This window comes from Chrysochloris asiatica, unplaced genomic scaffold (genome assembly GCF_000296735.1).
Source record: "Chrysochloris asiatica unplaced genomic scaffold, ChrAsi1.0 scaffold00339, whole genome shotgun sequence".
Lineage (NCBI taxonomy): Eukaryota > Metazoa > Chordata > Mammalia > Afrosoricida > Chrysochloridae > Chrysochloris > Chrysochloris asiatica.
Window position 1 is genome coordinate 1,154,694 of NW_006408857.1, and position 14,828 is coordinate 1,169,521.

The 14,828-nt window shown below is 48.6% G+C and overlaps 1 protein-coding gene across 1 annotated transcript in view; it reads left to right on the forward strand.

The window, feature by feature from the left end:
* P2RX3 (purinergic receptor P2X, ligand-gated ion channel, 3) overlaps nt 1–6,985 on the forward strand; it is a 36,571-nt gene extending 29,586 nt beyond the window's left edge. The window contains exons 9-12 of the mRNA XM_006875746.1: nt 5,466–5,559; nt 5,803–5,868; nt 6,384–6,461; nt 6,847–6,985. Coding sequence (XP_006875808.1) covers nt 5,466–5,559; nt 5,803–5,868; nt 6,384–6,461; nt 6,847–6,960 — 352 coding nt within the window. The 3' untranslated portion in view covers nt 6,961–6,985. The remainder of the gene's footprint in view (nt 1–5,465; nt 5,560–5,802; nt 5,869–6,383; nt 6,462–6,846) is intronic.
* Nucleotides 6,986–14,828: the final 7,843 nt, after the last annotated feature.

Consider the following 14,828-nt stretch of genomic DNA (forward strand, 5'->3'; position numbering starts at 1 on the left):
AACTTGGAGCTGGGAAGGGCATTGGCCCTGCAAGCCAGAGCAAAGCCACAGTCTTCACTAAATGTATTCTTAGTGTGGTCCTCACCATTGCAGTCCTAATCTCTGATGGGATCATGTGATTGGTTAATATTTCTCTCCCTCTCATGAGAGCACCCCATCCCTGTACCCATTGCCTTGGAGTCAATTCCAACTCAAAGTTACCCTATAGAACAGAGTAGAACTACCCCATAGGGTTCCCAAGGCTGTAAATCTTTATGAAAGTAGGATGCCTCATCTGTCTCCTGTGGAATGGCTGGAAGGTTGGACCTGCTCACCTTTTGCTTAGCAGCCAAGCACTTAACCACCGCACCACCAGGGCTCCCTCATGAAAGTTGTTAAGTGCCTTTGAGTCGGTTCTGACTCATAGTGACCTGAGGCATAATAGAATGAAACACTGCCCGGTCCTGTGCCATCCTCACATTCGTTGTCATGCTTGAGTTCATTGCTGCAGCCACTGTGTCCATCTATTTCATTGGAGGTCTTCCTCTCTTTCACTCATCCTCTACTTTGCCAGTTGGACAATGAGTAAGGAAAACAGAATAATCTATGCATTTGAGTTATGGTGTTGGAGAAGAATGTTAAAAGCACCATGGACTGCCAGAAGAACAAACAAATCTGTGTTGGAAGAATACAGCCAGAATGTTCCTTAGAAGCCAGGATGGCCAGGCTTCATCGCTCATACTTTGGGCATGTTAAGAGGAGGGACCAGTCCCTGGAAAAGGATATCATACTTGGTAAAGTGGAAGGTCAGCAAAAACGAGGAAGGCCCTCAAGGAGATGACAGTAACAATGCTGAGGATGGCTGAGGACCGGGCAATGTCTCTTTCTGTTGTACACAGGGTCAGTATGAGTCAGAACTGACTCCACAGCACCTAACAATAACAACAAACACTACTACTTTGGAATCCTGGTGTGGTACTATATAATAAGCACTGGGCCACAAGATCATTTGGATCGCATGGTCAGCAGTTCAAATTCACAAGTTGCTCCTGGAAAATCCTATACAGGGTCACTGTGAATCAGAACCGACTCAACGGCACTTAACAACAACAGCTACTACTTTGTCGAGCATGATGTCCTTTTCCAGGGACTGATCCCTTCGGACAATGTGTTCACAGTATGTGAGACGTGTCACCATCCATGCTTTCTGGTGAGAGGAGAGGTCCCTGTGTGTCCACAATGCCTGGCACGGTGCCTGACGTGTAGCACGTGTGCTTTGTGTGCTTTGTTTGAATGTTGAATGAGGGAGAAGCTATCTGAGCTGGGCCCTCATGGTTGACTAGGAGTTTGCAAGGTGGAGACAATGGCATTCCGGGAGAGGGAAACAGTGTGGGCAAAGGCACAGATGTCTATATTTATGGAGGGTGTTCAGGAAATATAGGAAGGCGGGTCATGAGGTGTGGCTAAAATTTGAGGTGCATGAATAGGCCGGAAGGAGACAGACAGGAAGGTGGACTGGGCCAGGTTGCGGGGAGCTTATATTCCAGGCCAAGACATTTAATGGTGGTCTCCTTCTCAACAATACCATGTTCCAACCAAAGCTGGAGAGGTAAGAATCAGAGAATTGGGGGAAATTCGGGCCCAAGCTTGGCTAGCTCAACGCTTTTTCCCCTTTTCAGGTGAGGGGAGCAGGGACCCCTCCTTTAACCCGTGTAGATCCTGGGTCTCCTGTTCTCTTCCCTGATAGTGATTTATGCTTAATCATCTGCAATGAATAATTTTACATTTTTCATCACATCCAAGATTCTGCCTGTAGATATGGCTGGCATTTGTCTCTTTCAACCTCACAGCACCTCACTACAGAATCAAAGCCACTTTTCAAATTTATAATCCCTGACCAGGAAGCAGAATACCCAGTAAGCAGAGTAAGCACAGGCTTACTTGTGCATCTTTATATCCTCATAAGAATTACCTGTTAAAAACATAGATTCTGATTCAGTATATCTAGGATGGAAATGCAAGTTCTTGGGGGCCGGGGATGTCAAACAGGAGTGAACTGGTTTGAAGCGCTGGGTAAAATGTTCAGAGAGGTTGCTCAAGGTCAAAACCTAGTGAATGGAGGCCTAGGGAACTGAACTCTTATCTCCTAAGACTCTCTTAGAAATACAGCATCATGAGCAAGTGGCCTCAGTGCCAACCCTGACTGAGTCCCCAGTCTCCACACATCGTATGACTTTCAGTGAATCATGAAGCCTCAGTTGTCTCTGTGACAAAAGTATGGGTTTTATAACCATCAGGATCGTTGTTGTTAGCTGCTGTAAAGTTACCCCCAATGATGGCGCCCCCATGTACAACAGAACAAAGTGCCCAGTCAGCGTTGTGATCCATGGGGTTCTCATTGTCTGATTTTTTCAGTAGATCTCCAGGTCTTTCTTCCTTGTGTGTCTTAGTCTGGAAGCTTCATAGCTGTTCAGCATCATGGCTGATGGTGGTGGCTGCATTTGAGGCTCCTTGTCTCCCACATGGAAGGGGAGAGTTTTCCCATAGAACCACTAATGCATCATGCGAGTTAGGATAAGTATTGTTAACTGCTGTAACAAACAACCTCCACATTTCAATAACTTAACACAAAGGTTTGTTTCTGGCTCCTGTCATGGCCCAGTGGGGGTAGGAGAGGACTTCTGCTCCATACAGCCATTCAGGGCTCCTTCCACCTACTGGCTCAGTTTCCCCTAGCTTCAGCATTATGTTCAAAGCTGACAATTAAATAAGCAAAGAGCCAGATGAAGGTCCACAGCCTGGAGCTACGAAACCTCACTTCCATTCATGTTCCATCAACAAGAACTGATCACAGGCCCTACTGGAGGCTGGGAAATGTGGTCTGGTCATATGCCAAGACCTACCTTGTGATAAGCCAGACTCTGGTGACCATCTAGCCAGTCCCTGCCACAGGGGTGGGCCAGCTTCTAAGATCTACACCAACTACACTGGGCTGATAGAAGGATTTAGAAGTCCTGAATACCCTGTTGGTAGCCTGGGCCCTCCCTCGCATCTCCACCCTCCCCAAGTTCTGTTCCTCCTCCGCCCGCCCAGGAGGAGAACCGAGTTCTTGCCAATCCTCCTTCAAGGGTGGGTGGCTGTTGCGATAATGATCTTACCGTACTTACTGCCTCTTGGAAACCAGGTGCTGGAGAAGAACCAAGTCCACTTTGATTTTTCTCCCTGTTCCCTTCGTAGTTCTTCCCTGGATAAATTTAGCCAGTCCTCGCCTTGCACGCAGTGCCCTGGGTGCCGGCTTAGTGTTCTCCAAGTCAATGTCAGAGTGTTTTCCTGGTGGCCGCTCCTTTGGTCTAGGAATGTAGACTTCGGGACAAGCTCTGCCACAAACATCTGTGACCCACCTCCACCCAGCCCTGTGGCATCAGTTGCCACATCTCTGAGACAAGGGCCCTGAGTTTACCAGTGTTTGAGACAGAACGCAGAATAGAGGAAGACAGTGAGATCTTGTGGAACCTCTACATATTGCAAAGGATCAGAAGCCAAAACCAAAGCAGTACATTGTTGTCGAGCAGATTCCGCCTCATGACGACCTTGTGCGGTACGCAGTAGAGCTGTTTGCTCCATGAGGGGTTTCTTGACTGTAATCATTACAGAAGCAGATCACCTGGCCTTGCTTCAGCAGCACTGCTGAGTGTGTTCAATCGCCAACTTTTAGGTGCCAAAGGCAACAAATACAATTAGCATTAGTTGTATGATGCCAGTACTTACTCGCTATGAAACTAGATACAAATCCCTTTGGCACCTTTACCCACTGCCATCAGTTCATAAGGACCCATATAAGGTTTCCAAGTCTGTAAATCTTTACTGAAGCCAACAGCCTTGTATTTCTCCCAAGGAGTGGCTGGTTGGTTTGAACTGCCAATCTTCTAGTTAGCAGCCTAACACCTAACCCATAGTGCTTCTCTTTTGCCTTATTGTTGTTGTTAAATGTCTTTGAGTGGATTCCAACACTTAGTGATCCTGTGCAGGGCTTGGGGCATTTATAAGAATGATCACATTGAATTCTTAACATGTGTGCCCACACTCCTATTTTGAAGTTGCCTTCATTACCTGTCTTCATAATAGGAGTATGGGCACCCATGTAAGTGAGGGTATGAGTTAAATGTGATCATTCTTACAAAAACCCCTGTCACAGCGCCGGGCATCCGGTGATGGCAGCAGGGAAGTATGGTGGAAGCAGCCTAGACTTCAACAAATCTCACTTGGAGTCCCAGTCAGTTAAGTAACCTGGGACAAATCACTTAACCTTCTTGAAGCCTCATTGAAAAAACAGGCCTGTGCAAAGGTAAAATAAGATGAAGCGCCCGACGGTCCCTGGTGCAAATTACTAACATACTGACCTGCTAACAGACAAACTGTAGATTCCAGTCCACCCAGAATCACCTCAGAAGACAGACCGGACCGCCCACTTCTGAAAAAATCAGCCAACAAAAACGCTATGGTGCACAATTCTATTCTGACGCACACGGGGTCACTGTGAACTGGAATCGACTCAATGGCAAATGTATTCCGCAGTGACAATAGCAGCAGATATTTCCTGAGAGCCCTGGTGATGCAGTTGGTTAAACACTGGACTACTAACTATAACAGGTGGTTCACGCTGCTTCACAGGAGAAAGATGAAGCTGTTGGCTCCCGTGAAGATTTACAGTCTCAGAAACCCTACGAAGCAGTTCTTGGTTGCTCTGAGCCTGAACCAACTCGGTGGTGGTGGGTTGGGCTTGGTTTTGGTTTCTACGTCCCTTTCAGTCAAATCTCATGGCAACCGTATGGAGCAGGACTTTGATATGTTCCCCACTCATCAGGGAGGAACTGAGTTTCAGGTTAAGTATCAAGGTTGCACAACGGGTAAGCAACAGAGCCAGGAACTGAACTCAGGGAACTGTGTGTGTGTGTGTGTGTGTGTTGCGGGGAGGGGGTCTTTGATGATAGACTTGGGATACCCAGAGAAGGAGAGCTTAAAAAGCTTGGAGTTCAGTAATCATTCAAACATCAGTAAACAGCAGGCCCATTTAGGGATATTATTTCGAAGGGAGGTTCCTGGGCTCCCACCCCGAGATGCTGATTTCATGGGTTTAGGATAGAGTCTGGGAATCTGCCTTTTTAATTAATCAGGAGGTCAGTTGGCCACACAGGGGGGAGTGTAGCAGGTCCATCCCCAAACCATTCGTGGGGTGCTTGGTCCCTATACATCATAGGGCTCGGCCCACTGCCTTTGGGTTGATGGTGACTCACAGTGTTCCTGTAGGACCAAGTAGAACTGCTTCATCTTTCTCCTGCAGAGTAGCTGGTGGGTTTGAACCACTGACTGTTCAGTTAGCAACCGAGTGGTTAAGAACTGGGCCACCAGAGCTCTAGAACACTCCAAAAGTTTGGGCTGAAAGGACAGGAGCCCACAGCAGAACCCGCCTTTGCTCTGGTCTCCAGGTATGCCAAGTACTACAAGATGGAGAATGGCCAAGAATACCGCACGCTCCTGAAGGCTTTCGGCATCCGCTTCGACGTGCTGGTATATGGGAACGTGAGTTCTTGGGCTGAGCAAGTGGGGTGCACGTGGGTGGTGACAGAGACCAGCTCTAGGGCCCTGAGAGGGCTCTTCTGGGGACAGAGTTCTGCCACTGAGGACTTCTGAGATCCTCTGCTGTGCAGTGAAGGCCCAGGACCTGCTGAGCCACCAGTGTCTTAGGTGGGGAGCCCATGTTCAGCCCCAGGCCCCAGACTCCCCTGCTGGACCCTGCTCATTCACCGTGGTCTTTGTGCACAGGCTGGCAAGTTCAACATCATCCCTACCATCATCAGCGCGGTAGCAGCCTTCACCTCTGTGGGAGTGGTGAGTTCAGGCCCCGCCAGGCTAGTGGAGGAGGGTGTGGGGTACAGAGTTCTACTCTGGGGCCCAGGCTGGCACAGGTGTACAGAGTGGGGTATGCCCTACTCCTGCCTAGAATGTGGAAGTACAACCACTTGGCAGGTGCTTCAGTCTTCACCACCTCCCTGCTGGGTCAGCCCAGGTTTGAACACCTCCAGTCATGGGGAGCTCATTAACTCCTAAAACACCCTCTCCATTGTCAGACGGCTCCAACTGTCACAAAGTCCCTGGAGGAGACGCCAGGTTCCACATACCTGAGAAGCTTGGATGAGAAACTCCCCCTGGGACTTCTGCTCCCATGTCCCCTTCTACATCATGGTCTGGGCAATCCAGGGGATGGGAAGGCAGGTCAGGAAGACATTCTGTAGGGTTCTCACAGACTCCTTGCAAGCTGATGTCAGGGAAGTCCTGTCTACTGCCCACCCCTCCCCTGCCACTCTGCTCTACCCTCAGAGACATATCTGCCTCCTCTTCTCTAGGGGACCGTCCTCTGTGATATCATCCTGCTCAACTTCCTCAAAGGAGCCGACCAGTACAAAGCAAAGAAATTTGAGGAGGTGAGCACACAGGAGGCAGGGGGCAGGGCCAGGAAGGCTATGGACCCAGGGGCTCTCAGTGTACCTGTCAGTGAGCTTCAGTGAACTTGGGGTCCACACAAGAGGTGGTTTGGCCAAGACTGGCCTTTCTGGAGACACTTTGGGGCTCTGGGCTACTGCTGTCAACACCCCAAACCTCTCATCGTCCTCTCTCCAGCTCTGGACCAGGACAGACCCTCCTGTGGGTTGGCTGTGACTTGTGTGTTCCCTGCAGAAGGTCTTGGGGGCATATTTGGAAGGATTTGCTCTAGCTCTCCAGCTGTCCAGGCTGCGGGCCCCACAACCTCGTCCAGCAATGGGGACCCACAGGAGGATCTTGTGGGTAATGCCAGCTTTTCTGCTTCAGGTCAACGAAACAACACTGAAGGTCGCAGCCTCGGCCAACCCAGTGTACCCCAGTGACCAGACTACGGAGGAGAAGCAGTCCACGGACTCAGGGGCCTACTCCATTGGTCACTAGTGCTTCCTCCCTGGGCCCCATGCTCTCCCTGACCCAGGAACCTGCTAGGACCCAGGTCTCCAGGCTTCCAGTGCTCTGGCAGACAGGGCACACTCCCTGCTGAGACCTCACCCTCACCATCACCTCTTGTCTTGCCCCTCCCTGCTTCCAAAGAGTAGACACCATGAGAGAATAATAGCAATGGTGAGTGGCCACAAGAACCTCCAAAGGCCAGGCATGTTCACACACAGTATCTCATTTAATCCTTAGAATAATCCTGCTATGTAGATATTAGTCCCTCTGTTTTGAAGATAAACTAAGACTCAAGAGACTGAGTTGTTTGATCGAGGCCACACAGCCAGGAAGTGAGAGAGCTGGAATTTGAATCCAGGTCTGTCTGAGTTCATCACCACACCCCAACACTCAAGAATGAACTCCTAGGAGTGTCTGCCTCTGCTGTCTCAGCAGCCTCTATCCTGACCAAGACTGAGCCCACCAGGAGCAAGACTAAGTCTACCCGGACCAAGACTGAGTCCACCCAGACCAAGACTGAGTCCACCCAGACCAAGACTGAGTCCACCCAGACCAAGACTGAGTCCACCCAGACCAACACTGAGTCCACCCAGACCAAGACTGAGTCCACCCAGACCAAGACTAAGTCCACCCGGAGCAAGACTGAGTCCACCCGGACCAACACTGAGTCCACCCTGACCGAGACTGAGTCCACCTGGACCAAGACTAAGTCTACCCCGAGCAAGACTATGTCCACCCCGACCAAGACTGAGTCCACCCAGACCAAGACTAAGTCCACCCAGACCAAGACTAAGTCCACCCAGACCAAGACTGAGTCCACCCAGACCAAGACTGAGTCCACCCGGACCAAGACTGAGTCCACCCGGACCAAGACTGAGTCCACCCGGACCAAGACTGAGTCCACCCTGACCAAGACTAAGTCCACCCAGACCAAGACTAAGTCTACCCAGACCAAGACTGAGCCCACCCGGAGCAAGACTAAGTCCACCCGGACCAACACTGAGTCCACCCAGACCAAGACTGAGTCCACCCGGACCAACACTGAGTCCACCCAGACCAAAACTAAGTCCACCCAGACCAAGACTGAGTCCACCCAGACCAAGACTAAGTCCACCCAGACCAAGACTAAGTCTACCCAGACCAAGACTAAGCCCACCCAGAGCAAGACTGAGTCCACCCGGACCAACACTGAGTCCACCCTGACCGAGACTGAGTCTACCTGGACCAAGACTAAGTCTACCCCGAGCAAGACTATGTCCACCCCAACCAAGACTGAGCCCACCCGGACCAAGACTGAGCCCACCCGGACCAAGACTGAGTCTACCTGGACCAAGAATGAGTCCACCCGGAACAAGACTGAGTCCACCCTGACCAAGACTGAGTCCACCCAGACCAAGACTAAGTCCACCCAGACCAAGACTAAGTCCACCCGGACCAAGACTGAGTCCACCCTGACCAAGACTGAGTCCACCCAGACCAAGACTAAGTCCACCCAGACCAAGACTAAGTCCATCCAGACCAAGACTAAGTCCACCCGGACCAAGACTGAGTCCACCCGGACCAACACTGAGTCCACCCGGAGTAAAACTAAGTCCACCTGGATCATGACTAAATCCGCCCTGGCCACCACTAAATCTGCCCCAACCACAACTAAGTTTAGCTTAATGAAGAGTGGTCCCATGCTCCCCAGAGGAGCTCTGGCCCCACATGAGGGGGCCAGTCAGACAGCAGTGTGGGCTCTCCTCTCTAACTTGGAGGGTCCTAACTTCAAAACAAACAGGAGGACCACAGGACCCTAATAAGGTTCTCAGTCTTATCATGTTAAGAGCTAAGAAGCCACAAAAACTTCATCCAGAAGAGCAAACTGAGACCACAGAGGGGACGCCACTTGCCCAGTGCCACATAGCGAGGACTATCCAGGGCAGCCTCCGGCTCCATTTCTCCAGATTCTCCCTCCCCCTTCTTGGGCTCCCCTACAGTGATGACTCCAGAAAAGTCACCCAGGCAGAACTTGAGAGCAGATTCAGGTTTGTGAGGATCGAGGTATATCCAACACAGGGTAGAAAGAGTGGGGAAGGGAATCCTTTAAAAAAGAATTCAAAATCAGGTTTTGATTGAAAAATCACCCTAAATCAGCTATTAGAAAGGGCTCATGCAAAAAAGTGACCCTGAAGTTGACATTTTATTAAGTTCATTCACTTAACTTGGAAAAGTTGTATGTACTGAAGATTGTGGGGTCTTAGCAAAGTCAGAGGTATGCTGTAGATGGAAAGTGAACCACACAACAGAAGGTACAGAGAACTGGGGGAAGGAGACACCAGGTGGACACTTGCAAAGATCTGACTGCAATGATCCTCACTCAAGGGGAAGAACGGATAAGACCTCCAAACACGGACCAGATGCCCTCCTTTCCTCTGCTTTCACCCAGAGCCCCCTCCTTGGGGTGGTGGGACAATATCTCCCCAGGGTCAGCCACGGTCGGATCTTCAGGCTCCCTTTGTCCATCAGAGATATGAGTGAAAAAAAGTCCCAGAGGACGTCCCTGGTGAGTCCAGATTCCAGCACTGTTCTCACATGAGGGGATCAAGTTAGCTGTGGGCTGGACAGATGCGCTTGCCTGAACTCCACTGAGGGGTCCTCCTGAGAGAACAGCAAATCAGTTGATTCCTATGTGAGTTTGACACCTTTGTCTCTGCTTTAGCACTAATTCACTGCTTCTGTGTGGTGGTCTGGAAGCTGATATTAGTGGTAACAACAGCTAACTTGTCTCTGTTCCATCTTGGTATCCCAGCAATCACCAACACAACCACATGGACCCCTCACACCGACCCTGGTGTGGCTGCCATTGTTAACAATCCAGATTGGTGGAACTAGAAGTTTTGTAATTCATGGAAATTAGAACCAGAACCCACACTCACTCTGAACATTTAAACTTTGTGCATTACATACATTGTCTAATTCAGCCTCCTTTTAGGAATGAAGAAACTGAGGTTCAATAAATTTAAGAAGCTCAAATGCTAGAACTGAGGCATGACTAAAGAGCTTCATGACTCCAGATATGGATATATCTGTGTATATCATGATATAAGTGATTTATCATGAGCTGTGTTAATGCGTCAGCCCTCAAAGCAATTCGAACTGCAACATCCATAGTTCAAGCTCACCAGCCGCTCCTTGGAAACCCTATACAGGGTCGCTATGGGTAGAAACCAATTCCACGGTACTTAACAACAACAATAACAACAACATATCCAAGATGCATTGAAAGAAGTGGCAAAGAACAAGGCACCAGGAATTGATGGAATCAAAATGGAAATCTTTCAGGAAAGTGAGGCGGCACTGGAGGCACTCACTCATCTCTGCCAAGAAATTACAAAGACAACTATCTGGCCGACTGATTGGAAGAGATCGTATTTGTGCCCATTCCAAAGAGAGGTGACCCAACAGAATGTGGAAATCATCGGACAATCTCTTTGATATCTCATGCGAGTAAAGTTTTACTAAAGGTAATACAGAAATGGCTGCAAGCATACATTGACAGAGAACTTCCAGAGGTTTAAGCTGGATTCAGAAGAGGGTGTGGAATGAGGGATATCATTGCTGATGTCTGATGGATCTTGGCTGGAAGCAGAGAATACCAGAAAGATGTTTACCTATGCTTTATTGACTATGCAAAGGCTTTCGATTGTGTGGCTCATGACAAGCTATGGACAACATTGCAAAATATGAATATTCCTGAACACTTAATTGTGCTCACAAGGCATCTGTACATGCACCAGAGGCAGTTATTTGAACAGAACATGAGAAAACTGAATAGTTTAAAACTAAGAAAGGTGTGCGACAGGGTTGTGTTCTTTCATCGTACTTTTCCAACCTGTATGCTGAGCAAATAATCCAAGTAGCTGGGTTATATGAAGAAAAACGTGGCATCAGGATTGGAGGAAGACTCATTAACAACCTATGATATGCAAATGATACAACTTTGCTTGCTGAAAGTGAAGAGGACTTAAAATACTGATGAAGATCAAAGAGCACAGCCTTTAGTGTGGATTGCATCTCAATGTAAAGTAATCAAAAAGCCTCACTACTGGACCAATAGGAGCTCTGGTAGCGTAGTGGTTACGAATTGGGCTGAAAACCACAAGGTCAGCAGTTCAAATCTACCAGCTGTTCCGCGCGAGAAAGATGAGGCTTTCTGCTCCCATAAAGACTTACAGCCTTGGAAACCCTGTACAGGGTCGCTATGAGTCAGAACCAACTCCACGGCACATAACCACCAACCACCACTGGAGCAATAAACAACATTCTTATCAACGAGAAAAGACTGAAGTTGTCAAGGACTTCATTCTTCTTGGATCAACAATCAACACTCACAGAAACAGCAGTCAAGAAATCAAAAGACAGATTATATTAGAACTTTCTAAAGTGTTGAAGAGCAAAGATGTCAATCTGAGGACTAAGGTGCGCCTGACCCAAGCCATGGTATTTTCAATAACCTCATATGCATGTGAAAGTGAATAAGGAAGACTGTAGAAGAATTGATGCTTTTGAATTATGGTGTTGGAGGAGAATATTAAAAGTGCCATGGGTTGCCAAAAGAACTAACAGATCTGTGTTGGAAGAAATGCAGCCAGAGTGCTCCTTGGAGGCCAGGATGGCCAAACTTCATCTCTCATACTTCGGACATATTGTCAGGAGGGACTAGTTGCTGGAGAAGGATATCATGTTTGGTAAGGTGGAGGGTCAGAGAAAAAGAGGAAGACCCCCATCAAGAAGGATTGGCAAAGTGGCAGCATCAATGGACTCAAATATGGCAACAACAGTGAGGGTGCCCAGGACTGGGTACTGTTTCATTCTGTTGTGCATAGGGTCACTATGAGTTGGTACTGAATCTATGGACCTAACAATAACAACAACAACAATAACATATCTGTCTAGGGTAATCAAGACATTTCTTGGAGTCTCATATGTGCTATTAGGGTAGCCAAGGGTCCATTGCACTAGCAAGCGAACTCCATCTCAAGGTTTAATAGAGTAAACTGGTCAGGCATTTCCCCCATCTGGTAGCCTTGCCTTATGAGAAACATGGACTTCCAGAGCTGGAAAATCATGGGAAACCACTTGAAGATCAAACCTGAAACTGACTTCCAACCATATTCCAATGGCCAGAACTTGGTTGTATGATGTGGAAACTAATGTTACTGCAAGGACAACTGGCAAATAAAGTCTCCCTGGGTCCCAAGGATGGGAAAATGGTAAACACAACACTATCTGTCTCTTCTTCACTATCTCTTTTTCAATGGCTTGTCTTCTCCACCCAGGTCTACCAACAGTTCCCCACATCCTTTTCTGTGTTCCTTCCCACTAAACCTTGCTCTCAGAAAGCGGACAGTCAAGCTCTTGGGGTATTAATGGATCACACTCAGGAATTTATTCTTCCAGAAGAGTTGTTTACTATGAATTTCTTTGAATGTTCAACATTCAAAGGCCAAAGGAATGGTTGGATTCCCAATGTAGTAGGTCTTGGCTATGTGAGATTCAAAGGACAATCATCTCATCTCTTCTAGCCTGCTTCAAGCAACTTTCAGCCTGAAGGGCACTGAACCTGCCTCCCCTCCCAGAAGCCTTCCCATCTCTATCTCTAATGTTGACAGGGAAGATGTTGGCCTTCTGGAGTTTAGCTAGAACCAATTTCCTTAGAAATATTGTTGTTGTTGTAAAGTGCATACGAGTTACTTCTGACTCATAATGACCCTGTGTAGGGTTTCCAAGGAGTGACTGGTGGGTTTGAACCGTCAACCTTGTGATTAGCAGTCCAGTTCTTAGCCCATAGTGCCACACCAGAACTCCATAGGAAGATAAGCGGGACTTTTTATAAGGGACTCATTCTTAGCCATTACTCTGAAATACCAGGTCCATGAGGTACCTAGCAGCGCTTCCTTCCTGCTTACCCCTTCCATCCCTCCAGCCTGATCCCACTGTTCTTTCAGAGGCAAAGAAAGCATCAGGAATTGGTTCACATGGGTGGGGTTCTGCCTGAGAGCTTCCCTTACCCAGCCCCAGCATTGGTGTGGGTCATTGACCTGCTATCAGAAGCCTGCCCCTTGTTCAGGGGCCTCATCCCTCCTGTTCCATCACCACTGGCTTTCCCCAGATTAGCTGATCCTGTCCTGTTCCCACCTCTCCAGCACCCTGGGAAACAAAGACCATTAGAAACAATTCTTTTTGCTCCTGAAACTTCAATCCCATCACACACCTGTGCACGTGCTTACACACGTATGGTGTGTGAGGCGCACACATGTATGTACACATAGGTTCCAGCATGTGGCTAGTGGCTGGCAAGTCACTTCTGACTCATGGCAACCCCATCCGTGCAGAGTAGAAATGCACCAGAGGTTGTCAGGGTCATGACCTTTAAGAAACTGATCACCTGACCTGTCTTCTGAAGCTCCTATGGGAGGTGCGAAGTGCCACCCTTTCAGCTAGTAGCCGAGCACTTAGCAGCGTAAGGCATCCTGGCATTACACATTGGGACATAAAACCTGGCACGGGTATATAAGGAGCCACAGGCTGAGCTGAACATATACAGTGGTGTATAACATACACAGATGCACACTGACTCACACAGATATTTTCACATTGATGTGCACACTCATATATCTTTATGTAGATTCACACGGACCCTAGTGTGAACGCGTATGTATACTAGGATTGACTAACATGAACATACCAGGCACATTTACACACACAGACAAACTTGGTCATTCTCTCTGAGTCCCAAAAAGAATTATCCCCTAAGGAAGTGTTCATCACACATCTCTGCCCCATAAACCTGTTACTCTGTTAACATCCTCTAGGGTCTGTGCTCTCTGCCTTATCAACTCAAATCCTACATGGACATGGTTGTTGTTAAGTGTCATCCAGTTGGTTCTGACTCATAGCAAATGTGTATAGGGTTTCCAAGGAGCAACTGGTGGGTTTGGACTGCTGACCTCAAGGTTTGCAGTTGAGTGCTGATCCCACAGTCCCACACCAGAACTCCACATGCAGACTAGGATCCTACAAAAGGAAGTTAAGAGCAACCACCATTTTCCCTTTCAATATTCACAGGGCCTGAGAAAGTGGGGGGAGGGGAAAAAGCAGGAACTGAGGCCTAGGCTGTAGACCCAGGAGTGGAAGCCACACCTTTCCCAGATGCCTTGACTTAGACCCCAAAACCTTAGAGTGGGAGACAGCTCCCTCCTTAGAGACACCTCCTTAAAGGTGGGCTGGGAATTGGGAGATATTCTCTCAGGGATGGACTGGGTACACATCTCAAAACAAGCTGGCTGTCTTTGAATTCTCCCAGAGGTGCTGGGAGGATTCACAATGGAGCCAATACTGTAAGCTAGAAAGATGGAGGCTAGATGAACAGGTTGACCCAATACAGGATCCTTTCTCCCGCTTCCACATGGTGTCCCCACGTGGGATCTCACTGCCCACCCCAAACCTGAATCTGCACCATTGCCTTCATTTTGGAAAGCCACACTCATCACAGTATCCAGTAATGACCCAAACACAGCCCAGGGTCAGCTTCCCAAACCTCCTTGACTGAGCTACCAAATCTAGAGGGAGGACGCCCAGCCAGGACTGAGAGGGAACACTCAAAGAGGCCACCACCAGGGCTACACGCCCGCCTGCAGGGGGCATCACTGCTAACCGGCTCAGCACCACCCCATTCCACACGAAGGTCACCCCAATCTGGGGAGGAGTGCCTCCAAATGAACAGTGAAGAAGCAAGTCATCGAATGCTGTGGAAGTCTGGATTTATTACCAGGAAAGGCTTGGGGAGCAGTGCAGTGCCCAGGGTGGGTCAG